Here is a 27,702-nt window from a genome sequence, read left to right as displayed (position 1 = left end):
ACACTTCATAAAAGGATACTAGTCTAAAAAATAAAATACAGTCTTTGTATTATTTTTGGGTAAAACAAAGAAGTACGTATTAAATTGGTTGTAGGAAGTAAAAAAGGGAATAGAATAGCCCTTAAAATGGTAAAATCACAGCTCGAAATAGCAACATTACAAATCTGTCAAAAATATTGTCTTTAATATTTCGACAGCGGACCGTTCACTGTCATAGAGAAGAATATAGATTTTGTTCGGACATGGCCGCGGTTTCGGCGATACAACACTTGCAATGTTTTGTATATTCATATTCATTTTTTATAATGAATAAGGTATTTTATACTAACAAGTAGTGTTTAGTTATTTGTGTATAGTGCTGTGATATTTGTAATGGATGCAGAGAGCGGATATGAAATTAAAAGAGCTCGTGATGCAATTCAGATGATTGAGACCATTCAGTCAATGATAGACGTTTCGGCTGATAGACTGGAAGGACTGAGGACACAATGCTCAACCAGCGCAGAACTGACGCAGCAGGAGATCCGGACTCTGGAGGTATGAGACTGTCACTCCGTTAAGTGATTAAAAATATTTACTGTCCTTGAAACATCGCTAGGTCTATTCAAGGCCCTGGCGGTTGGCTCAAGGATTGTTTCAATGCCGCTAGTAGAAAGTGTAAGCGTGCGCATTCCCAGTCGCCTTGAAATTATCTATTCTATTTCGAATACTTTGACTTTCAAGCCACTCTGCCATACAAAAGTTGAAAAATGTCCAAAAAATCTTTTACTAATTTCCAATCAAACATATTGTTTTTGTTATTACTTCTAATATAGATCCAAGAGAATTTGTTTTCTTTTATGTTTAAAATATTTCTGGATTAATCTATAGGAAAGATAGAAATAAAACAATACACATTAGCAATTCAATATATTTGTATCACTTTTAAGGCCACAATAGCTTCTAAGCCTTAAAAGGTATGTTATAGGTGTCAATGACAAATACTTTTACATAAATTTAAAAAGTAGAATGACTAATTCATTCATTGTTTCATTTAAATGTGTAAATTCACTTTTTTATCATGACTTTTTATGTGACTTTAACACATTTAATTAAATTCGGTTAATCAGATGTTCTACCACGGATATTGACTTTTTATAAAATGTATGTGGTTCCTGTTAATAGAATTATTTTTTATAGCCTTATATTTTTTTACTGTGTATATTTTAATAATTTATGATTTATGAATTCCTAAGAGTTACTGTTAAAATGTCTAAATAAAGTTTCATTACTACAAACAAATCCTGAAGTAGTGAAGGAGAAATGTTCTTAGAATATGTAAGTGGAATAAAAAGTAATAACATACATAAATGACATTAATTATATATTTTCAGAGACATTGTTTTTCCTGTGAGTATTAGATTTAATTAGTTGACAAATAAATATTAAGCTTTCTCAGCCTTGTATCTTTGCTGCAGGTATTTTTTCTCTGAAATGTATATAAATACCTTTTATTACTTAAAATATATATATCTAGTAATTTTTGGCCTGTTCTATTTGTAAATATTGGGAAAAGATGATTAATATTTTAAAAAGACTTAACCTAAGTTAAATGCCAATTTATAACATAATAAAGTTGTATGCAAATATATATAACCTAAAGTTTCAAGTGCTACACTTTAAGTAAATAAAATCAATTAAATTATTAATTTAACTGAAAAATAGCATGTAAGGGGATACATTAAACATAATTATTACTACACCTAATAGAGAGCCACGCTTTTAAAGGCTTAGTAACTGTTAACTATATAATATGGACTCTAAGTGTGGCTGTTTGTTGTAATAATGACAAAATGATATCAAAATTAACAATGTGTTTTATGCATTACATAGACCTTACTATTATTTATATACATATTATGTATAAGCACCTTTCTTCAGTCATGCCATGCTGAGTGTGTGCTGTTGCATTTTCTATCTTTGGGGTACTCATATTAATAAAAAACAGTTAAATAATGTTCATAATAATAGGTTTTAAGTGTAGAAGCCTATTATTTCAAGTCAATGCACTAGGTCAGTTGTTAAGTAGGCAAGTGGAACAACTCATGCTATGTGAAAAGCAGTATAATTAGATTATCATCATACATACATAGTCATAGCTCTAATTTACACAAACAACTAATTATACTTCCACCTACGGAGTTTTGAAAAGATTTCTTTGCGTATGAGATTAATCCAATATACTTATTATTACTAAGTAAAAATGTTTATTTTCTGTAACATAGATTAAATTACCACCCACTCAATTTATACCACAGACACAATAACAAATATATAAATGTTATGCTAGCTACTAGACAATAATCCTGCATAATATATTGCAATCTGATTTATTTACAGATTCAAATATTTGTTTTATGACAAGTGTTTACAAATACGTGTATTTTAATAGCTGTAATAAAACAATTAGTAATGATACAATAAACACGTCTGGGCTATTTCTGCAGCTACGCTGAAGATGCATGCTTACTTTCACTAAAATGCATTTTCGCATTTTTAGTTTCGTTTCCTTTATTATTTTAAACGCGTGTTTTAATGCGCATGATTTATTTTCGGAGTAACATTGATTTCTATATTGATATGCAATAGAAAATGTAATCCTTTTAAAAATTGTCAGTGAGCTGACTTTGAGGGTAACATATGTCTTACCAAATTTAAAAAAAAAAATAATAAACTGGCGGTAAAATCCTTAGTTCTCACGTTGTCGACTTTTGAGGATTAGACCCGTATTTTCAACAGCTGTCAAACCATTTACCTGTATGGACATATATCACAGCGCACAAAATGAGATTGTGGTTTGAGATTCGAATTGGAATATGGACCTACGATGTGACGGTTTACGATATTTTATCTTATGCGCATGGCAAAAAATCCTTTGAGAACAAATTCTACTCTGACTTGACTGCTAGGTGAAAAAATGGCATAAATGCATACGAAACCTTAGGCTCTTTTGCTCGTATTCTATAAAAAAGTAACATGTGTCTGCGTTCCTACATTCTGAGGAAATAAGTTAGCACAACTTTAAGTTAAGATTCAGACTTAACGGAAAGTCTCCTTCCTGTATGTCAAAAATCCATTTGATTTTGACATTCGGGGATTCGTTCTAAATCTCGTTTCTGAATGTAATATTTTTCCTATACTAGGCAGACATTAATTGTTTAACTCGATTTTTTCAGGGCAAACTAGTGAAGCACTTTTCCCGACAATTGGTGATAAAGGCTAATTTCGGTGAAGAGTTGCAGAGGGAACTTCGTGATGTGCCCAGTTTGAGGCAGTGGCTTCGAGTCGTAGGCCTGAGCGTGGATGCTATTGAGGTAATCATTTTTCTATCGCTTCCATAATTGGAATTCTTATCCGCATACCTAAGTAGGATATTGGTGGTTCTTTTAATATGCACATTCAATCTGAAAATCTGATATAACTGGTACACATATTAAACTGCATCGTAATCCTAACCTTAATCCAGTGACTTTAAGCTTAAATGTCTTTAAATTTTTACGCCCCCTTAAGTGATTCTTAACAATGCTATAGATACCTATAAATTATAAATCGTGATACAAAATGCTGGAATGAAAATTAGCAAAAAAGCAATATTGAACAGAGTCACGTACTTCCGTAGTATTTGTATGCGCCGCGATTGAATGCGGTTAAAATAATTTAAATAAATTGTTATACGTAAAGCACGTAGAAAATTTATTTTATGTCAGAAAATTCGTTTTTAAAAATGTATTTTCAATTATTTTTGCGTTGTTAAATTATTAAAAGTTGAAGAATCTTAATAACGAGGTTGAGGGTTTTGCTTTATTATAAGACGTACACTTAACATAGGACCATGTTTGTTACCATGGTTACAATCTTAATATTGTTACTAACTAGGGGATCGGATAGAAAATGCCGTGGATTTATTCACGGGTTTATTTCTTGAAAAATCAATGAGGAATTTATGGGCACAACTTAATTGCAGAAATGCACTTATAGCACACAAAAACAATCACTTATTACTTCACTTATGCACACTTCACACAGTACTTTATCACTTGTAATCACTTTATTCTCACTTTATCGCCTCGGTGTTTCTCTCTTGTTATCGCATTCCAAACTAAAGGTTGCGACTGGTCGCGTTTCGGCTCGTTTATATATCCCTGGGAATAATTCTAAACTATATTCGAGAACTCTCTAGGCGTGATAGCTACTGAGTAGCGATTGTACAATTCTAGAACGTCCGCAATCTTTGTCTCTTTTGCACATTGCTCCGTCCTTGTCGTTCGGCGTTCTAGACTGCTCAGTCTAGTTTCGAGAAAGTTATGATCTTCTGTCTCTCTCTCTCTCTCTCGTATCATTTCGTCCTTGTCTCACACCTAAAAAGTTTGGTCTAGAATATACCTTCATCAAAGGGGTATACCTAGGTGAAAACTGCACCACTCTACTACACATGTTCTGAAACCGAATGAAAAAAAGGTTTCAGCTCTCTGAAAACTAGGGTAACATTATGGAAATTACAATTTTCTAATATGTGATTAACCTTCTCCTGAAACGGTCAGAAATCATATTTCAGCCTTCTGAAAAATTCTCTAAGTAGTGGAAAAATCTAGAAACATTGACGTCGACCCGTCTTCGTAACAGTATATATAAATTACCCGTCACGTGTTTGTTTGCTATGGACTTCTAAACTACTTAACCGATTTCAATCAAATTTGCACACCATGTGCAGCATACTTATATAATTCTACTGTACGTGTGTATGTCACTGAACACCTTTTTAACGGCTGGATAGATTTGAATGTTTTTTTGTATGCGTTTGGGTGGAGCCCAGGATGGTTTAGATTTACAAATCAGCACGGCAGATGGCGCTGCAGTCAGTATTTTCATAGTTTGTGTAATATCCTTGTCGCTTGAAATCATGCAGGGCAACGTCTGTCGGGTCCGCTAGTTTTTATATATAATACAATTACCGCGGCCGAAACAGTTATTAAAATAGTATTGTCTTTGGTTAACATAGCTTTTACACATTGAAAGAAAACAATTTTTTAACCGGATTAAAGCTATTTGTATTATTATAAACATATAATTATTTTACATTTAAATTTTTCCGACGTTTCGCGTGTTTTACATCGTGCGTGGTCACGTTTACATATATATATATTATAAGTTTATAATAATACAAATAGCTTTAATCCGATTAAAAAATTGTTTTGTTTCAGTATTTAAAAGTCTTTGAATTTATTTTAAATAGACCACAGTTGCGAAAGCAGAAGCAGTGGCCTTTTTAAATAGATTTTACTAATCTTCTCACCAATTAAGACGATACTAGTCTATCCCGGTTTCTTGATAAAATACAAGTCGTTATTGTGACAAATAACAAATTTTTCTGAAATTCGTTTTTTAAATATTTATAACCCAATTATTATTTAATCTTGTTCTTGTTAGAGAGATGTCGAAGAAGAGTTGCATATGAGAAAAAAGAAAAGAACTACCGCTTGTATAGATAATAATAATATGATAAATTAATTATTTTACAGGCAGTGTGTTCGCGCGTGTCATCGCTTGAAGCGCTACGCGATAGGTCAGAACATGAGTTGAGAGCAATTTTGTGCGGTGCTAGAGATGAGGAAGTTCGCCGTTTGGGGCGGGCAATGCAAAGGTTGCGAAGCTATACAGGTTTGTTAATATATATATATATGAAAAAGAAAATATTTAAATAAAAAAAATATATATTTTTTATTCAGTAAATAAATATATACTTGAAGACTACGTTGAGGCACTATTGGCTTTGGATGTTTCTGAAGAAAACCTATTAAATCATACAATAATTGTAATAATGTAAAAATTAACAATTTTTTTCTAGAGGTGTTTTTCTGTTTACACTTAAGGAATATCCCTAAAGTTCACTTTGGAAGTCCTACTTCTTTAAGCTAAATATAGAAACTTAAAAAAGGGCGTATCCTGATTGAAAAAATGGCGCTACAACCGTAGGTTTTGAGTCTTCAGTCTTCTGTGCCTGACACGTCGTGGTCTGGTTCCAAGGCATACCGGTTACCGTACTATTAGCCGACTTCAGGGCTGTCGAACGCTCAAACCACTAGGCCCACACTGTTACTTGACTTGTTTATTTGTTCAGTGATAACAAAGAAAAGATGAAAGTCTGAAAATATAATTTATATTCAAAGAAAACTCTATTTTACCGGATTGAAGCTATGTATAATTATTTTACATAATTTAAAATTTTCCGACGTTTCGCGTGCTTTACAGCGTGCGTGGTCACGGTGAAAAAAAAAAACAAATTATTCTCTTCAGCTCTTCAGTTCTCGAATCAAAGGCGTAGAACCGAGAACAATTGCCAATAAACTCTCCGTCTCTCTTAAATGGCCAAGTTCTTTTACCAAATGACTATAAAGAGCTACAACCACATGGCACACTACTTGTCGTCACGGAACTGAATATTTAACTATTACAAAAATATACATAATTAATTTCAGAGGCCTTAGCACGTGGCGATGGTGGTGTAGACTTACCCTTATACTGGGACAGTTGGGAACAGAGACACGGAAGAGGCTCGCCACGAGCAAGGGAAGACCGAAATCACAAGAAGAACGCAAAAATACAAGGGAATGGTAATCTCGCTGGCTCATAAAGTACTTTTTTGTCTCTTTCGGTCATGTTGTGATGAAAAGAATAGGTTACTGTAGTACGTTCCTAATTGGCGTTGCGCATATTAAGTAATTCGTATTTTAATACCAGTTCAAGTATTACGTCACGCAATTTTTAAAGATTCTTGCCCCTCCCCCCATGAAACACACGGTAACGTTTTCTGTATCCAACAGTAAAACGTTTCGTGACCACCCCCAGTGACTCTTTATACCTAAAACCATTATGTGGTGTAAAGTACTGGAAAGTGGAAAATAATATTAACAATAACGCGTAATTCAATCCCCGCCCCGCATCGTAACGTTTTACAAGAGGAGAAACTCGTTACGTAATACTTGAACGTACTTACTTACAATTTGTTCGTGGAGGTGAGTTTTTAAATTAATCAAGAAATAATTGTTAGTTTTTCATATGTAATGAAAATTCACGGACTACTTAACAAACATTTTTTGGAAGATTTTTTATTTTATCCTTAATGAAAAGCTGCCCCTGAGTTCGCCCTCAGTGAAGGTTGACATACATAACACTTTCAAAATAATGTATGTATTGCTTAGAAATGAAATTCGTCTTTATTCGTCTGGCATTTTTATAGCCGTGTATCATGAAAATATTTACGTAGACGCGTTTACTACATAAGTAAATTGTTTCTCTCTCTGTATATTTTATTTTAAAAACTTCTGCTTTCAAATATACTTGTATCCAGGATTGGGTATGAAAAATTCGTTTTTCTTACACGTAATAATAATAATATTCCTTTTGTCTCAGGTGGTAAATCACCAACAACCCCAGTGGGCAAACGCAAGCAGAACTCCCATCTACCAGCGCCTGATGCACTCACAAAATCGCGATCACACGAATCGCAACTCTCTGTTAAACCTGATGCCTCGGACCACAGGTAACATATGTTTGTCGTACGTTCAAATGTCATAATGTATGAATGTCACGTGACTTAAAGCTAAGTTTCATTTCTGAATTCAAGTATTGGAAAATAAAATTATCAAAATACTGTTCCATTATGATTATCTTTCACCTATCATAAATATACATCGAGACACAAACTTAATGAATTTAAATCAACTTTATGTTTATTATACATGTATTCTTGCCAAAAAGTTATAAAAAGTTCTCTCCGCACTAGTCTAATTTTCTCCAAACATAGAAGTATGTGTCGAACGAGTTATCTTGCATTACCTAAAATACGTACGAACTACGGCAAAAAAATGTTTACCTACGAAGGCGCACGGCTGTATAATAAACTACCTACATATATAAAAAATATTACTTTTTTCAATTCATTCAAATCGAAGCTAAATGAATATGTTAGATAAAATTATATTTAAATTCATTTCTTGATTTTAATTTTTATTCATGTCTTTGGTTACTTTTACTTTTAAGTTTGTTGCATGTACGACTATCGTTTTATTGTGATTATTTTAGAAACGACAACAATGTAATGTTAATCTAAAGTATTATTCTCATGTAAGTGACATTTTTGTCTTTTTAAAAAAAATATAGTCTTTAACTGTTCTGTAACACTGATCTGTTTATGATTAAGAGTAATGTACACTTATATGACACTTAATGAGCGATAAGGCCGCTCGCCTGAGCTACTTTTTTTCCAGTGTGTTAAGTGTATATAAGTGTTTAATTAACTGCCTAGCCTTTTAATTAACGGCCTGAAAGATTTTCAGCCGTAGCGTTTGTATGTAATAAACTGGCTAGGCCATTCGTACGATAGAGTCAAAATTTGGCAAAAATAAAAGAGATGCAACATCATCACGTATAAAATTCTTTCAAAAATTAAATTGCTTAAGTAAGCCACAGCTAAATTCTCATTACTATTGTCAATACACTCTTGCATTGTACTTATTAATTTTCATTTAAGTACGGAAAACGCCATGAAATTGGTGGTTTGCCGACGCCATATTGACCGTGTGAAGAGTTTCGTTTCGAGTTTGAGAGTGGCAGAAAGTGGAAAGAAATAAAGTAACAGTCAAGGCTAGGCTAGGCAAGTATTGAAACATCGTTGATCCAAGTCATCTGCCTAGCTATTTGATCAACTGGCTCAATATTTTTCAGGTTGCTCGATAAACAGCGCTGGTTAGTTTAAAGGCTAGGCTGTTGATTGAACGGCCTTATTAGCTAGTTGGCTGCGATTAAATATTCAAGGTAGTAAAATGTTCTTGTCATTTTCAGCGACAACAGTCAGTCGTCAGCAGTTGGCAACACCGAAGGCTCTCCCCCGGCCTCGCCGAGGGAACCAGAAATCGAATACACGCAGAGAAATAATAACACGCACCATGTAAGTCATAATTAAAAGTCGTTCAAAGATTAATAAAAATAATAATTTTAGTATCAAAATTAAACAAACAGCCACAATCTGACTGGTCTCTGTTTATATCTCAGACTCAAAATAACTTTATAGGTAAACAATTACACTTATGAACGTCAACAGAAAATATGTTAAATGGATTCTAAATTTACATTTACTACCAACAAGTCAAGGGCGTAGAGTGAAGAACTGGCAAGGAACTCTCCGCCACTCTTTTTATTCGCCCAGTTTTGAGTCAACAAATTGTTTGAACTTGAGCAAATCAATCACAAGGGTTAGGATTACTTAAATAATCGTTAAAATTTATAAAAAAGCTTTATTTGATTAATTAAAAAATAAGCGAGTTTTAATAATTCTCGAATTTCTGTTTAAAATAACATCTCAGATAAATAGCTCTTCAATTAATTTTTCACACACATTTTTAAGTTAACGAGTTTATCTTTTTTATCACAGCATAAATTCAAACTGACAGAAAGAGATGAAACAGTACTTTAGTTTGACTTAAATTATTGGGTGTGTATGGATATATTTTTAAAGACTAAATTCCTAAATATACAATTATGGTTATTACGTTCAAGTATTTCGTAAGCAGATTTACTGCAATTTATATCCCCCCACCCCTCTTGTCAGCAAAGTAAGCTAAGCTCTCTTAAATAATAGTACATAAACGTATTATTTTTTGAAAGAATCCTCGAAAATGCATATCGTTTTCAAGCATAGACAATGTTTGGGATATATGTAAAAACGTAAATAATTACTGATGAAGTAATCGCCAAATGAGAATATCAAAGATCCCCCTTCCCCCTACAGTGCTTACGTAATACTTGATCGAAGCCATATCGCAAATTCTTAAAAACTGAATTTGTCCTCTACAATGATAGTATTATATGCAATACAATCTTTTGTATATCATTTATACTGTGGATATTAACTCCATCATGTGACCTGTGACAGAAATATCAACTAAGACTTCCGTCTAATAGTTGCTAGTTATGGCAATAACAATTAGTTCTTTTGGGCTATTCTAGAACCTTCCAAATCTTATTCCAGGGAAGTCCCAACGTGGGCATGGGCGGTCCCCGATCACCCCGCGTGGGTAACACAGCTCCCATGGGCCCTGTCAGCGTGGGCGGCTGCATGGCCCACGATATAGCCCACCGCTTCACTAAGACTTTCAATATGATTGCGACGTGCGATTTCTGCGATAAGCAGATGCTCTTCGGATCCGGTCTCAAGTGCAAGGAGTGCAAGTTCAAGTGTCACAGGTTTGTCGACTCTTTTTATTTTATTATTGGAGCCGGGTTGGCCTAGTCTCTAAAGTCTTGAGATTTATCAAAATCGTTAATTTTTTTGTCATGTAGGTTTCCACGAATTTCTGGACATGTTTTTTTATATGCGAGGTGGAAATGCCTTTGCAAATCAGAGAGTTGGCTTTTTTTTCATAGAACAGGGGGACAGGAAGCTCACTTGATATTAAGTGATACTGCCGCCCACTAGACACTCAATACACAAGTGTTGACGATACTCCTTATCTTTGTAGTATCTTTAATTAAGATGTGATATTTTCTTTGGTAATTGCATACAATATTGTTACTATCAACAACTTTTTTTTATATAGAACAGGAGGCACATCTGATGTTAAGTGAAGCCACCGCCCATGGAAATTCTTTATGCCAAATATGTTATGTGTATGTTCGCTAGTGCGTTGCCGGCCTTACTTTGAATTGGTTCGGAAATACTTTAATGGGCGGCTAGTTCCACATAGTGGTGTGTTAAGTGAGTCTTAAATTTAAAAAAAAACGCTCAGTTGTGGAACGACGGACGTCGAGGTGATACGGGTGTAATTTTGTCTTCTGTCTCGTTCTCCGATGAAACTTAACTGTAGGACTCGATTCAGACCAGAATGTGTGTTATTCAAAGACAAGGTGAGGATCTCTAAGATGTCCTACAGGACAGCTTTATAGAGACACCGGACTGTTAAAGATCGTTTGTTTAATGTTTCGAAATTACATTTATTGTAACAAATTTTCGCAGAGACTGTGAGAGCAAAGTGCCGCCATCTTGCGGGCTGCCGCAGGCTTTTGTGAACGCTTTCAAGGAGAAGTTTCACAAAGACGGTAAGAAGTACAGGTTATTTAAAGGTAAATACTTTGACATCTTAATATCGGTGGTGTTGTACCTTACAGATAATGTCATCCGCAAATAAACTTATCTCAATTTTTTTTATACAGTCTATGTTATTAAAAAAACCTAACAGTGATGCTACAACCTTTTTAAGTCTGGGTTTCAGATTTATGTCTCTGTTTCATGATCACTTGTCAACCTAATGGGCAGTTGATCAGCCTCCGGTCACTTTTTGGGTCTTAGGCAATCCTGTTTCCTCACGATGATTTTCTTCAATGCGACCTATATTATTAGTATAATTTAGTTTAGTTTGACTGCTTGACGCTAATTTATTTTTTTTTTGTTTTTAAATTGTCTAAAATATAACTCTATATTACTATTACTCTTCTTCTTCTTCTTCTTTCTTCTTCCTTCTTCTCTTCTTCTTTTTTATTGTCCCATATTAGGGTTGTCTGGAAGAAATCGCTTGTTAGCGATAAGGCCGCCCGTTGCATATAACTTATGTAACCTACTTACTTTTTGTTTTTTATTTGTATAATTATGTATATTATGGTAAAGAAGTATAAATAAATACGATTAAAGTTGAAGAAAATCTTGCCTTTAATAAACTAAAATAAGATTTTTGTCAGTAAATACAATCACAGGAAAGAGAATACAGGACTTCAGACTATATGTTATATGTGTTATTGTTTGGAATTCTGATCTCCGTAGATAAACATCACGTGACAATTAAACAATGCTTAGTTAATAATTAGTCCTTTGTGGATGGCATTAACTGTATTCGGTTAGAGTTGGGTATTTTTTGATGTCTTGATGTCCAAATACATTAAAAAAATTATTGGTCAAATAACATTAGTCTTTGGTTAATATAGCTTTTACACATTTAATGAAAACAATTTTTTAACCGGATTAAAGCTATTGGTAATATTGTTAACTTATTATTATGTAAAATAATTGTAAGTTTATAATAATACAAACAGCTTTATTTTTTCAAATTACATTAACTCGAAATTTGTTTGTTATTTCTTGTTATAATATGTTTTTACTACACTATTATCATAAGTGTGGAATAAGATTCAGAAACGAGACTTACCGCTTAGTCAGACGTCAGTCAGTCAGTCAGTACGTCAAAAATATATTGGATTTTGACATGCGGAAGTCTTTGTTCGTTTTTATCTAATCATAAAAGTCGCCAAAATAAATTATTTTAAAGTTACAACGATGTCTCAACATTTTTATGATTTTCCTTTAAATGAAACGATTTATATTACAAATTTTGTTACTCCGTGGGTGAAGAAAAGAAAAAACCAAATAAACTTTTGATCTCATATATTTCTTTATTGGATACAATTAAGCCCGATTCACACGTATCAGTGAAGCCTTGAAGGCTTTATACGTTTTGCGGGGTACGCAGGGATTTACAGTTTTCGGTTATAAAATGTAATTTTTCATTTGATTAAAAATCTTGAAACTTCATTATACTTTGGCGAATGTGGATGTTTCAGAACGATCGCGTTTATTTGGTAAATTTTAGGGAATTTTTCGGAACTTTAAAGATTAATCTGCAACTATCTACATTAAATAGTAACCTAAATCTACCAGTAAAAAATTGAACCTACCGTACAATCCAACTGAAGGGTTAAACCCACCCATAAATTTACCACACACGTAGAATTTCTAAACTTCGATATAAATTGACTCCTAAAATTGATTAACTGTGTATTTGGACAAATCCCCATTACGCATGGCTAAGAAAATATTTCACTGGGCTATTTCTTATGCATGTGTTTTAAGTGAAACTTCTTTATCGGCGTTGTAAAAAAAATCCCGTCACATTTTTCGGTTACGCGTCACATTTTCAGTTACGCGCACCTTTTTCTTGTCCACGATTGATTCGAAGAGATTCGAAGTCATTAAGAACAAAAATATATAATGATAGTAATAATTCTATTAAAATTAATGAAATTCTGTAATAATCTTCGTATTAATAAGGTAAAATGAAATAATTGTGTTATTTGTATTCATGTCTATGATAATAAAACTTAATCTTATTTTACCAATTTCTGTAAAGTTGCATATAGTAGATAATTTTTCGAAAAATAAGTTCATAAAGAAGTTTCACTTCTTACGTGTTTACGAAATTTTTATTGATTTTCATTTGGAAATTGATGCCAACGAATGAATTGATTTATGCCTAGTGCAGTGTTTCCTAATGTGAAGCCCAAACCCCACACGGGTGCAATTTGACTGGTAAAGAGGGAATGCAACAATGAATCCAGAAAATCTTTATTAAAATTATTTGGAATTTCAATTCCAGTTTTTCATAATATTTTGAAAATTAACATATTTCCTTAACGATTTACTAGTGATTTATTTCTACCTGTCACTTAAATTGCTTAACTGAACAAATTTCTTTAATATATAATATATATTTTTTTTATATTAATTTGAGGTAGGCTAAGGTGGGACATGGCACTTGGTTGGGAAACACTGGCCTAGTGTATTCATTTGCTGTCCCTTACTGTGTAAAATTATACGTTTTTAGCTTAGTTTAAAATTGTAATATTCAACTTCTTGATTTCCCATACCAACATCGGAACAACGTTCTCAATGTTTCCATATAAACGTGATTGTTACTATTTTACGTACTCGTATTATTGTTAATGGTACAATGTCCGTATAAGATATTTAACAAACGCATATTAAACTGAGTCGTCGGGCAATAAATGTCACTGACAGTGCGAATGTGCATGCAACGACTCCTGATTGGTCGTTACGAGTACGGGTTGTTGTTTTTCTATAAGTATAAGATTTTTGTTATGACACTCATTACATTACTTACGCTTTTACGCTTTATGCAATTAGCGAAATATTATTCCCGTTATCGATATGCACCTCTCCATAAGACCTGTGAATGCGAGCGAGACAGACAGATAAATATGATTTCTTACCCGAAGCCTCAGTTCATAATGCGTCGACTATAGACTGAAATATATATTTTATTTTAAAAAAAAATAAGTTAACATTCACAGTCGTGTCTAAGCGGGAACTATGAGTCCCGGATCTCAAAAACGTATAAAATACTAACATAGGAGGACCTTTAAATTGTTTTTAAATTAAATGTGTGTAAAGTTTAAGCATTTATATTTCTCCAGGTGGTTACTACATTCCGTCTCCCAGTGCGGGTCGTGGGGTTGTGACGTCAGTGACGCCCACAAGACGAGCGAGGCCGCCTGCCCAGCATCATCACTCGGTAATATCACATAAGCATCATATAATGATTGCTAATATTTGTTTTATTCAAAATTCAAAGTAATTTATTCCTTTAGCTAACACACTGTACACTTATGAACGTCAAAAAAACTATATTAATTGCTTCTAATGTTACATGTACTGCCAGTTCTCAAATTAGGGGCGTAGAACGGAAGAGAAGAACTGGCAATTATCTCTCCGCCACCCTTTTTATTCTCCAAGTTTTTTTTTAGTTTTACACAATGTTTGTAAGGAGTTGCAACCATTACTCCATGTTCCACATGACATCTTAATTAAATAACATAAAATTTAAATAAGAAAGATTTGTCCTCGTCTCGTGATTATGATAATTTTATGGATGATTTCAAAATATAATAAAAATAAATAATAAATAAAAATTAATTATTCCTTTTCAATATTTGCGCTCAGCGTGAATATACACCGTATACACCTTAAACGTATAATTTTGTCACATATGCCTTCCTTTAAAGTTGTTTTTTGAATAACTCAGGTATATATCACTTATATATTACGTAGTATGTTTCACGGATTTTTACATTTGCAATATGTATTATAACTATAAATTTATAAAGATGTAAACGAAATATTTTTTTTATTAAGAATCCCGACATTTACTTATATGGTTTAGTGTTTTTGTTATTATCTAAACAGAGGCGGTTATTTTAAATCAATATTCGTATCAATGTTCACAAATAATTTTTCTTGGCCCATTGGATATTAAATCAAGTAACTTGACTCCATATCCATAGATAGAGCAGGACACACAGTGAGACTCCATCACGTTCGATATGGAGCCTCGTATTTCACCTCGCCCCAAGTCTTTCCGACTCCGCTTCGGAATAACCTACGATCAAGTGTAACTTAGGACTTCTTTCACAGGGTCACCCAGACTCTTCGTCGACAACTTCTTCGTGCAACAGTTCCACCCCGTCCTCCCCCGCCCTTGCCCCTGCACCCCCCACCCCGCAGAGCCACCATCACTATCAACTCAATGCGGGTCGGAGGTTTCACTTTCCCGGTAAGAATATGTTTTAGAGAACAGAATAAAATGTTTAGTATGAAAGAGTAGAAATGAGACAAAGTTACCTAGAAGTTAAGCTAACTAAATATTAACTTGAATCGAACAATAACGAAGCGTAATGTGGGAAAAAGAACTTTTTAATTAAGATCTTAACCCAATATTTTATATATGTCTCCGTATTGTAAATACCGTTAGTTTGTAATCTATCTCGCGGGATTGTGAAATGTCGAAAGATTGTGAACCTCAACGTACTGCTTACAATTTTACGTATTATTATTATTCGGTAGATCTATCGAAGTGAATCCCTCAATTTGTGAAACGGAACGTTCACAACTCTTGTGCTGATTGGTTGAACGGCATAATCAATTCTAATAAAATCATTATGATTTAAATACAGCAGCGTCGAAAACGTTTAACTATCTGTCTGACCGAAAGCCAGCGTGTTGATTAACAATGTAAAACAAGTGATTATTTCATTTGTTATTGTTATTTCGGTGTGATCGTGAAGAATTGAGAGCTTGGAAATTCCGTGTTTTGCTTTATTGTAAATGGTTAGGTTAGTCTTGTCTTGTTGCCTAGGAACGTTTAGGAAACTCTTTAAACGTTTCGTTCACTTGTCTGACGGAACTTTAGCGACTTGATTTAATGTCGATACTTAATTAACTGTCTAGACATTCAATTATCTCTCTGATTCAAATACTGTACTGTGGCAGTACGTTATGGTTCAGGATCTCTCGAGATGGATTACAAACTAACGGTATTTACAATTTTACGGTGACATATACAATTAGCGGACCCGAAAGACGTTGTCCAGCATCATATTTCAAGCGATTAGGATATGAAAGTACCGACTGCAGTGACATCTGCTGGGCTGATTTGTGAATCAAAACCATCCAGGAAGCCACCCTCGCAAAAAAATCATCATTCAAATCGGTCCAGCCGTTTAAGAGTAGTTCAGTTACATACACACCTACAGTAGGGCTATATACATAATGACTGACTTTCAATAGATAAATAATTAGAATGTTATAGGTACTATTTCATTTTTAAAACTGAATTTGATTGTGATCTGTTAAAGTGTTGTATGTTCTGTAGGGAAATGAATAAATACTATAGGAATAGGAATATATGGAAAAATATATTTAGAACGTTTTTGTGTCTTATCCACAGATTAACCTTCTTCTGAATTATATATTCTATAGTATAAAAATATAAGAAAACAAAAAAGGTAAAATTGTAAACAGTTTGTATAACAATTGTTCTTTCAAGCTGATATTTTTCGTCGATTTTACGTTCAAATTCATGAATTTTTTAAAACTCATGTTAGAGAATGGTGATTTAAAAGTTAACAATTGTATTTAGGTTTTTTTATTCCAGAGCTGTCAATTTTAATTGCCCAAACGTGAAAAGTATCCCTATAATTGTCCAACACTGTATATATGATAAAAATATCCCATAAATGCAGATGTTAAACCGGCGATATCAAGTCCAAACCACACGTCAGCTGTCCAGTCTCCCGCAAGGACCACGGCTGACACTAAACAGGACCTTACAGCTAGTATTAGAAGTGGTAAGTGCATGGAAATTGAATATATTATAACATTTTTTTAATGAGTAGTTCTAGTTTCGTCATGTGTACCAATATCATACAGTTTTGTATAAATCTGTATGATATTGGTATACAAACTTCAAATAATATAAATTTAATATAATGTGTAGTACTCTCGTGAACTTAAAACTAGAAGTTGGTTAGTTAGAATAGTCTTTATATTGGTATTTAATTTTAAATTCATCTAATCTGTGCTGTGTAAGTAAATGTTCTTGATATATGACAGTTGACATTGACAAGTCATGAATAATATTAGTTCAGGTCATGTCATATTCTTATCCGCGTAATTGTATTGAAAATAGACTTGTATATTTTGATTTTCGTTTAAAGCGTTAGTAAATACAAATATATTTTTAGATTTATATAAAAATAGTCAGTCAATTTTTTTGAAATGGGTGTATTAAAAAAGGTTATTGTTGACCTTTGCATACTCTATGACCAATCAGAAGTACGCAAAATAGTTGATGAGTTATGGAGTTGAGTTTTATTATTGTTTAGAGGGTTCGGGCCGCGTGTCCCTCAGCGGTTCCGGATCGACTGACAGTAGTGGACCTGGGAGAGATAACTCCGTAGACCTACCCTCACATGATGACAGATGGCCAAGACAGAATAGTGTAAGTAGTGTTTCTTATAATACCTAATTCAGGGCCGCATTTAGAGGCCTGGAGGGCCCAAGTAGTTAAGTAGGTAAGTAAGTAGTAAGTAAGTTAAGTAGTTTAGTATTTAACAAATATAAAAATATATATTAAAAAGTTGTTTACTAGTCGGAATTTAAAACTTTTTGTTCCGAAGTCTACAGCGACGGAACGGGAGTCATTTGTCGTGTAAAACTTAAAATAGTACTTGGGGGAGAGGAATTCAAAAAAATAACGACATGGCCGCATTTTCACATCTAAATTAAAGTATCGACGAATAATCGTGTGGAGTCTATGTTCATTTGCGATTAATGTTCCCTCTTTTGTGGAGGCCCGTCCGTTCGTCCCTGAACTACAACTAATTCAACAACAGTCGAGGAATGTAATTCTGAAATATAATGGGAGATGGCAGTACTTTATAATTTATTTGTTCATAAAAATATTAACACTATCCTTATAGTACTACCCTATACGATAATATTGAAAAAAAAAATAGTAATATTAAAAACATAATATACACAATATCGCTATTGTGAACTCAACCTTTGGACATATAAAGATATGGATAGTGATAGACATTTTATATCGGACATTTAATATTGAATCAATAATAATAATTAACATGAATTTGGTTTTAGCCGTTAAAGTAGTTAATAACAATGTATTTTAACTGTTCGATATGTCGTGTCGTATATGTTTTAGTGCTTGTAGTGTCTCCCAATATAATAGTTAACGAGTGAGGTATTAAATAAAACAAGGTTCTGACTCAAAGTTAAAAGTCAAATTATTTATTTCAATTAGGCATTTTAAAAAAGGACTTTTGAAAGACAAAATTAAAAGTTAAAAATTTTAAAAAAAAGGTTGACTTCTAAAAGGTTCCATATGGAGAAGAATGGCCAAGAAACTTTCCGACAGATCTGACTGTCAGAGGCACTTGAATGCTATTATATAATCCTTATGCAAGGCGCTTTTTGGGTTTCTATAGTCTTTATTATAATAATATCTTTAACAGCGTAAACGAAAGCTTTTTAAACACCAACCACATCGCCGTAAGCCGCCCAGTGTTGGAGGTGTCCATGGGCAGAAAGACATAATTATGTGCTTGCATATTATATGTAAGCCTATAAAAAGTATCCTCTTTAAAGCAAGAAAATATTTACTAAACGTCCTCTTAAAGTCTTTGGTGACTTCGACCATATTTTATTTTCTTGTTCCCAATATGACCGCACTTCCTTTCTGTATTCCTTACAATTTCTACATGTTCCGTTTCCGACTAAAATCTCGTGCCTTTTACTTTATCCTTTACTGTATTATAATGTATTATCTTCTTTCATAATCAATAATAATATTAAGATTTAATATGTTTATGTACATATTTTGTTTTTAACTAGCTAATCCCTTTGTTTCCTTTTGGTGTCTTTATTTTTTCTCGTGTGTAGTTTCCCAACCTTTTACTTGAAACTGGCATAAAGTTAAAACTTTTAGCCATTATTATATTGTATATTACTCTTATTATTCAAATATTAAATAACGTGGCTTTTAAAAAATTGGTACCCCCAGTAATAGGTACTTACAAACTTTACGTAATATATACAAATTCTAGTAATATATATCGTCTAAATAATCATTTTGGTCATGAATTTTTAAATTTTGTACCATGCATTATATATCATTATAATCTTTGTTCCGTCGAATAGTCGAACACTGCAAAATAAGCTTTATTCGAAGCTCAGTGTCATTTCCGATAACGTGGCTGATAACGCAGTGATTCATTTGTGCCCTGTGACAAATGTTTGTTGTGTTTTTGACTTCGTTGTTATTCGTATATATTTTACAGTGTTTTGTTTAATGTAAAAGTTATTGTGTATAATGGCTGCTATAATAGAGCGACGGAGGTTGTTCGAGGAAGTAGGTTTATTCGCTCATGAACTTGCATTGATGTCTTACGTTTCAATACATCTTCAACCACTTTCTTAGAAACAAAGTTTTCACTAACGATTCTAAACTTTATACATTCACTAACAACCTTAAGCAACATCTCAATTTATCTTATACTAAAACGGAAAGTAATTTTATCTTATTGTGCAACCTTAGCATAATTATAACATGTGTAAATGTAGAAATTATTGTCAAGTACAGTTAACATGTCAAACATGGAAAAGACCCACAACACAGGGAATCCTAGCGTGGGACTTTATTTTATTCTTTATATATTTTACTGTACGTGTGTATGTCTCTGAACTCCTCTTAAACACTGGACCGATTTAATTGAATTTTTTTGTGTGCTTTTGGATGGCGCCCTGGATTATTTAGATTTACAAATCAGCCCCGCAGATGGCGATGCAGTCGGTATCTAGGTTATTTATTTATACAGCAAAAACAGCTAGTATATATATATAGATATCCTGTGCATGTGTTCGTAATTAAACTTCTAAACGGTTGGACAGATTTTGGTAAAAAAAATTGTGTGTCGAGAAAGGAACAATAATAGTTTTTTTTGTATTCTTTTTAATTTTGACTATTAATAATATTCGCAAGTGATAATTTATTCCAATTAATTAATTAAGTCCATAGACTAGAACGCTCCACCGAACAGATAGTTCACTTGCGGCTGGTATTATGGGATTCAACTTCTGATTCAAAATTTAAAGTATATAATCGCTCTATTCAAGTATATTTGTTTATAGTTGTCAATGAAAGAATGGGATATACCATACGACGAATTGAAACTATACGAAGTAATAGGAGCCGGGCGATTCGGTACTGTGTACCGAGGGAGTTGGCACGGCGCTGTAGCGGTGAAAGTCTTACACGTGCACGCACTGAACGATCACTGTGCGCCGTTAGATACGTTTAAACATGAGGTAAGTTGGAACTTTTCTTTTTGACAATGTGCTTCAAAATGTCTTATATTCGCTTTTTATCTGTCATTTATTAATTGGTTGGCAGGTTTTACTATTATTTATTTGGTTCTTAACAAGGGGTACTGTTTTACTGTATTATATGTGTAATTGTTGCGTATGCGTCTTGTTATATATTTATGGTTAGGCTAGCCTGACGTTAGCTTTTTGCAAATCTAGTTTCTTCGGTATTTTTTCACTGTATTTTTTTCCAATAGGCATAGAGAAATAGAAACTAATTTAATGTAGTGATTGACCTATTGACATTTTAAAAATTACATTTAATAGGAATTAATCTTGAATCGAGTCTACGCTATCACGCTAGTTAGACTTTTTCAGAATATCATATAAGGTGATGTGGGAATATTATTTATATAAACAGTTTACATAGAAATTTATAAGTATAAAGCTAAAAATGAAATTATATTCTAAATAAAGGTGTCTCTCTTAGTGGTTTTCAATTATTTATAACATTTTTATAAATAAATTATTATTTTGAAAATAAATCTGATTGTTATATAAAATACAAGCGGTTTATTATTTCCAAATCTATGGCATGATATGGTTGGTGGACTCCTTTTCCGCACTTATACTCATAATTGGTCCGTTGTGCGTTAAGTCCTGGCTAATTTAGCCAGCCTAGCTCCTTCTAGAAGCACAGAAGTCTCCTGGGCACTTCACAGGCTTCGCGGAGCGACCTCATTGCTCCGTGGATTTTTGTACGTTGTTTAGCCACAACCTCGGATTCCCGGACTACGTGGGTGACTATTTCCAAATCTATAATTAATAAAAAATTCCAGGTGGCAACATTCCGTAAAACGAGGCACGAAAACCTAGTACTATTCATGGGCGCGTGTATGAAACCGCCACGACTAGCAATAGTGACGTCATTGTGCAAAGGGATGACGTTGTATACCCACATTCATTTGAGGAAGGATAAATTTACAGCAAACAAGAGTGTATTAGTTGCACAACAGATATCACAGGTTAGTTTTTATCTTCGGCGGGTCTAGAGGGCGGTCAGGATCACTATGTACGCTGCTGGGCCGGCATTTACAAATGACTTTTGTGGGTATTTACATATTTTGTACAGATATCTCTAGAATTAAATTCTATTCCAATTTTGAAAGCGGTTACACTGATCTCATAACTCTATTTTCTATAGCAGTGTTTCGCAAACTTTTTGTGTTCACGGTACATCTAGGAAAACTAAAACTTTTGTGTGTACTTTGTGGGCGGAATGTCCAGTATTTTTTGGCAGTAAAATTAAGTGTCATACGATTTTTACATATTAATTTATTTTGACAGATATAAAAAGATGGCGAATTTAGTCCGAATTCTAATTTGGAAAGTACAAAAAATACAAAAGATAAATACCCTCAATTAATTCTCAAATTTAATTTCCTAAACAAGGTCAATAGCCACCATTGCATAGAACATATTTCAACTTACTTTGTACCTTATATACCCTATATGTAGCGTATTTATAAATTTCCAGGGTATGGGCTATTTACACGCGAGAGGTATTATCCACAAAGACCTGAAGACGAAGAACATCTTTCTGGAGAACGGGAAAGTGGTCATCACGGATTTTGGGTTATTTAGCGTCACCAAATTGTGCTTTGGGAATAAGTAAGTTGTTTTTTTAGTTACGATAGCTAAAATTATAATCATAATAAATAATCGTGGTTCTAGTTGCTTCCTGTAAATTCATGATACTTTTAAAAGTTCTTTAATTTCAACATTGTTATAAAATTCAAATTCTCAGGTCCCTATAACTATATGTTACCCCCTCAATAGATGGTTTTTGTAAATTCCATCTCACACCTTATCCTTCTTAGGCAATTCATTTATAATCTCCGCCATTAAGTTGTGGAATAGGCTGACGGACTCCAAACGATAGGCTACCTCCCTAACATCTTTTAAAACTCTTCTGCGTAAATTCTTAACCATATTGAAAGAAAACATTTTTTTAACCGGATTAAAGCTATTTGTATTATTATAAACTTACTTACTTTTAGTCGATACCAACTCCGGGGAAATAAATACAGATAACACAACTTTCTCTACAGGTGTGATACTTTTGACATTCAATACCTTTTGTCTTCAGTCACCGTGACTCCGCACGGGAAACGTCGGAAAAATTTAAAATTATGTAAAATAATAATAAGTTTATAATAATACGAATAGCTTTAATGTGGTTAAAAAATTGTTTTCTTTTAATGTGTAAAAGCTATGTTAACCAAAGACATTTCTTAACCATATCCTATCCTGTTCAATCGTGACTGTTGTAATTCTTGTATTTCTTATTCCTTTGTAACACTTATATTTAATAATAACAACATTATTTTATTTGCAAGATTCGTACAAAAATATTATAGTGGTACAACCTGAACTTCGCATATTCTGCCACACATAATGGCGTGATAATATATCTTACAGTTGAAAGGAATTATTACAATTTCTACTTTTATATAAATCCAATTCGTGTGATTTCTTGCGCATCCGTGTTATTCGTACATTAAGCGCTGCTCCAGTTGTATACAAAAATATAGCTTTTACTGTATTTGCTAACGTTACTTGCAGTGCCCGTGGAGACAGTTTGGGTATTCCGTCAGGCTGGCTCTGTTACTTGGCACCGGAATTGGTTCGCGCGTTACGACCTCACGCCTCACTTCATCTACCTTTCTCCAAACAGACAGACGTGTACGCGTTTGGGTACGTATATTGTAGATATAAACGTTTGTAGTGGCTAATATCAGTTATTCATGTTGTTCATATCAACTTAGTGTATTAATTTATATTGCCAGTTATCAAATCAATGGAAAAAGAATTGGCATTAAACATTCCGTCAGTCTTTTAAATCCCCCAACTATATCGCTAATGAATTTGATTAGATTTGGTGTATAAATGTGGAAATTGAATATTGTTAGCTATGTATTCCATTATATACATTTATTTCTAGATGGAAAGATAGATGTAAATTGAAATAAAATTCTGAAGCAATTTCAATATGTTTGAGTAACATAGGCTTTTATTTATTTAAATTTATATAATAAATCAATTACAATAGGCAACAGAAATATTTTTCCAATGTATAATCAACTTGCAGAGAAGTGTTGGCCTAGTAGCTTCAGCCTGTAATCCCTAAGGTCATCGGTTCGATCCCCGTTAGTGCCTCAATGGATTTTCTTTCTATGTGCGCATTTAACATTCGCTCGAACGGCGAAGGAAAACTTCGTGAGGAAACTGGCTTGCTTAGTCGACGGTGTGTGTCAGGCACAGGAGACTCATCACCTACTTGCCGATTAGATTATGAAACAGATACTGAAATCTGAGGCCCAGACCTAAAACGGTTGTAGCGCCACTGATTTATTTATAATCAACTGGCAGTAATATTTTAGCATTAAAATTTAAATTAAGAATATGTGAAGTATAGTTAATTCATAAAGGAATTACTTAATTTAAAACTGTTTAAGGGAAAAAAAGTTTATTATGGAATTTAAGATACAGGTATGAGATATCTCTATATATACTTATTCCACGTCATTAAATTTGTATCGCTACTCATCGGCAAAAGAAAGCACCGAGAGAAAAAGCCGGCGTAAAACGCTCTCGGTAACAAATATATCTTTTGTTCTTTTTCAGTACGGTCTGGTATGAATTGTTATGCGGTGAGTACCCGTTTAAGGGTCAACCCGCTGAAGCTATTATTTGGCAAGTGGGCAAAGGGGCGAAACAATCGCTTGCCAATATGCAGGCTTCTAGGGATATTAAGGTAATATTTTTATGTATATTTATTTAGTTATTGATTATTTTTGTTTGTTAAGCAATGGTTTGTTGGTTGAAATATCTGTTTTTATTTTAACCATATCAAACAAATATTTATTTATTGAATATTATTTGTTTCTGACATATTTCACACAATTGTTAGTATTAATAACGTACTCATGTTTCCTCTTTATAATTCTTTTTTTTTTCAGGATATCTTAATGCTCTGCTGGTCGTATAGAGAAAGCGAACGACCAGATTTCTCTCATTTATTATCAACGCTCGAGAAGCTTCCTCGAAAGCGTCTAGCTCGCTCTCCCTCACACCCGGTACATCTGTCTCGCTCTGCCGATTCCGTCTTCTGAGAAAGGCTGGCGGGCGCGCTTTGTGTTAGGCCCTAATCAAATTTAGAACCTGTTTACTACCTTATATATATGTGATATAGCCCTGGTCCTACTACAACATATACATACTTACACCTTTATTCATAGTATTTTAACTCAATTAAAATTTTGTCTCTTTCTGTCACGCTGTGATGAAAAGAGACAGTTTAATACTTAAGTCAAAATGATGCAGTAATTAGACTGATCATGGACAAAAGGGTCTTTATAGTATTATTGACTTCCTTGAGAATAAACATGCTCTGCTGTGCCACTGATAATTTTTTACATGCTTGGTAACTCTGACCAAAACACTTTTTATTCACTGGCAATTGAGCCCACACATAACCAGTGGTGGCAATTATAGAAAAATATTTGTTATTCAAGATTAAGTCCTTTGAATGGATTTGATGTTCCCTTATCAAGTGAAAAATTTGTGGGTTCTAAATATTTTTTTTAAAGTAAATTCACTTCTTTTTACTCTTCATACTACGTTAAAAAATAGGTGTTTTGGTCAAGTGGTTGAACAATTTATCAATCAAATTTTAATTTATATTATAAAAATAATATCTTTTATGTATGTATGAGAACAAGGCCAGTGTGATCTATACTACATAGAAAAAACCTATGTATTAAATTTATCACAAAGATATTTTCTTAATATGAATTTGGTTGAAATAATCAAAATCTTGTCTGGGGTTCCCATATCACAAAGCGCGACGCAACTTGAACTTTAATGAATATATCTGTATATAGACGATTTTTGGTAATGAATAACAATAATGTATATACTTTGGACTAATATCATATCTTTAGGTAAACGGGTATTCGCTACTTACATGAGTTGTATGTTCTGATCTCTACAATTTTTTTTTTACTGTGAGTTAATTTTAACTGTAACTGTAAATAATGTAAAGAGATCTAATTAAGTATGCAAATTTCTCATTTTATTATTAAAACCAGGTTTCCGAATTACATTTAACAGGAATAATAAACAATTATGTTTACCTTATAAGGCCCTGAATTGTGTCCCTAGAATATTAATAATTGTAAATATAAGTGGTTTTAAAGTATTTTGACTTGTTCAATAAATCTTTTGAATGTATTTTCTATGTAAATATGCATTATTGTAAAAATAGTAGATGTATTATTTATTTTTCTACATTTTCTGTTAAGCATTATAAGAAAAGATTTAACATTAATATTGAAAAAAAATATATACAGCAATTAACGGGTCATACAGTCAAAATGAAATCCTATTTTTGTAAAAATTAAAAAAAAACCAATTTACAAAATTAATAGAAGTATCACTAAATAGGTTATTCAACTAAATTATGTTTTGTAATTTTTTTTCTTCTTTCTGCAGAAACTACCCACCATTTTACATTTTCATTGGTATTATACTATTAACTTTGACATAATCCAAGTATATTTGAATTCAAGAGGCTTTATTATGATCGAATGAAATAGTTTTAATTGTATACGTAGCTAAGTCTTCACTATTTATTTTAATGTAAGTATCTCCCAAAATTGTATTAAAGTGTAAAAATACTAGTAATGTATAAATTAGCTATTATTGTTATTTTATTTTAAATTATTATAAAATAAGAAATTGAATTCTGGTCACTCAGCTCCTATTATTATAAATTGTTGTATATTGATAACAGAGTGACAGCCACATAATTTGTATATAGTGCAAGTGGCAAGGCTTGTTCAATTAAATTTTACATATTCCATTTGATTAATGACATGGTTACTTACCAGTTCTTACATATGTACCACCTACTTATTTTTGTCAAGTGTGATATTTGGCAAAGTTTTTTTTTTCAAACAATTTCAATTGTTTTCACTGTATAATAATTTATATTGTATGTATTATTTTACATTTCCCCCCCCCCCACCTTACGTAAGTTCTATAGTATTTTAGTAATGATATTTTAATGCTTTAGCAAACTATAGTATGATTTATTACTTACATAAGTCATTTAGTAATTCTCAGACAGGGTTGAGTAAGTAACTATGTTAGAATGTACAGAAATGCAGTTGAATGCCTGAAAGTAGTTTTACACAATGTATTGAGATTTCTGTTACTAGGTTAGTTGCATTTGCCAAAATAAATCTCCCATCACTGTTTTATTTGGTTTTATTGTCTATTTCAATTATGATACATGACCAGCAAGAATACTAGCTATATTAGTACACATGGTTTTGATTTCATCGTCGCTCAGATATTCAGCTCCTAATATTGCATTACCAACAGCAATTGTTTCTCTCATTGTGTTAGCTTTAATCCAGATTCTACCATTCATGCCTGCAGCCAACTCAAATGGCCATTCATTCTTCAATGACTCTAATAGAGGACAAATAGGATTCAATATTTTTCTTATTAAGTTCAGTGAACATTTAAACACAAAACCATCATTCAAAACTCCCAGTCTTCCTTTTCTACCATGTGAGTCTACACATACTAATTCTGGTTCCATATCTTTGCTAGCAACAAGCATTTTAGCGTAAATAACATCGCCGATTTGAACTTCAGGTCGGTTTTTCTTTGTGGCACCTTCAAATGAGAGATATGACAAAGCTGCAGTACAACTTCCTCCAATATCTACACGATACAAATCACCAGCTTTTTGAACTACTATACCAATAACATTTTCACTTCTAGAAGGGACGTATCTCTTCTGATAACTGTCTACCCAAAATGTATTGGGGTTTCGTTTCCTTAAAACTCCCGCCTTCATTATGTAGACATGATCCACTTCTTTCCGTAAACCCGGCCCTAATACAACTTTGGATTTTACACCAACTGCCGTTATTTCATCGCAGTAATCGCCTGGTAATACGACATCTCCTATTTTAACTTTCATTTTAGTATGTATTTTTCATTAATAATTTAAAATTAGTTTTAGTTGAATGACAAACAATAACAACACATGCTTGAACATATTTTGTGTTGTGTCAACGTCATAA

The 27,702-nt window shown here is 33.0% G+C and overlaps 2 protein-coding genes across 3 annotated transcripts; one reads left to right on the top strand and one right to left on the bottom strand.

Moving 5' to 3' along the window:
- Positions 1 to 224: 224 nt before the first annotated feature.
- Positions 225 to 26,862, top strand: LOC123709628 (kinase suppressor of Ras 2). Of its 2 annotated transcripts, none has more exons than XM_045661083.1 (18): positions 225 to 537; positions 3,216 to 3,353; positions 5,559 to 5,697; positions 6,516 to 6,650; positions 7,450 to 7,579; positions 8,881 to 8,986; positions 10,067 to 10,281; positions 11,051 to 11,133; positions 14,296 to 14,393; positions 15,293 to 15,431; positions 16,900 to 17,004; positions 17,542 to 17,657; positions 20,366 to 20,542; positions 21,379 to 21,564; positions 22,077 to 22,210; positions 23,165 to 23,296; positions 24,227 to 24,356; positions 24,562 to 26,862. In XM_045661083.1, the coding sequence occupies exons 1-18, from the start codon at positions 373 to 375 to the stop codon at positions 24,712 to 24,714; spliced, it is 2,481 nt and encodes an 826-aa protein (XP_045517039.1). In that variant the 5' UTR covers positions 225 to 372; the 3' UTR covers positions 24,715 to 26,862. The 2 variants fall into 2 exon arrangements, with proteins under 2 accessions (XP_045517039.1, XP_045517038.1); XM_045661082.1 differs by having other exon boundaries at positions 11,051 to 11,157.
- On the bottom strand, positions 26,857 to 27,702 carry LOC123709629 (exosome complex component RRP40). The gene has a single exon (XM_045661084.1). The coding sequence runs from the start codon at positions 27,597 to 27,599 to the stop codon at positions 26,889 to 26,891; it is 711 nt and encodes a 236-aa protein (XP_045517040.1). The 5' UTR covers positions 27,600 to 27,702; the 3' UTR covers positions 26,857 to 26,888.

The sequence above is a fragment of the Pieris brassicae genome, chromosome 5 (genome assembly GCF_905147105.1).
Source record: "Pieris brassicae chromosome 5, ilPieBrab1.1, whole genome shotgun sequence".
In the NCBI taxonomy this organism is placed as follows: Eukaryota; Metazoa; Arthropoda; class Insecta; order Lepidoptera; family Pieridae; genus Pieris; species Pieris brassicae.
Note: the sequence above shows the minus strand (reverse complement) of the source record. Positions and strands in the feature narration are given on the sequence as shown.

Bases quoted from the DNA above. Each gene is read 5' to 3' on its own strand.
- LOC123709628 (XM_045661082.1), top strand. From the start codon at position 373: ATGGATGCAGAGAGCGGATATGAAATTAAAAGAGCTCGTGATGCAATT. The intron at 5,698-6,515 runs GTTTGTTAATAT...AATTAATTTCAG, and splicing joins AAGGTTGCGAAGCTATACAG to AGGCCTTAGCACGTGGCGAT. The intron at 23,297-24,226 runs GTACGTATATTG...GTTCTTTTTCAG, and splicing joins ACAGACGTGTACGCGTTTGG to TACGGTCTGGTATGAATTGT.
- LOC123709629 (XM_045661084.1), bottom strand. From the start codon at position 27,599: ATGAAAGTTAAAATAGGAGATGTCGTATTACCAGGCGATTACTGCGAT.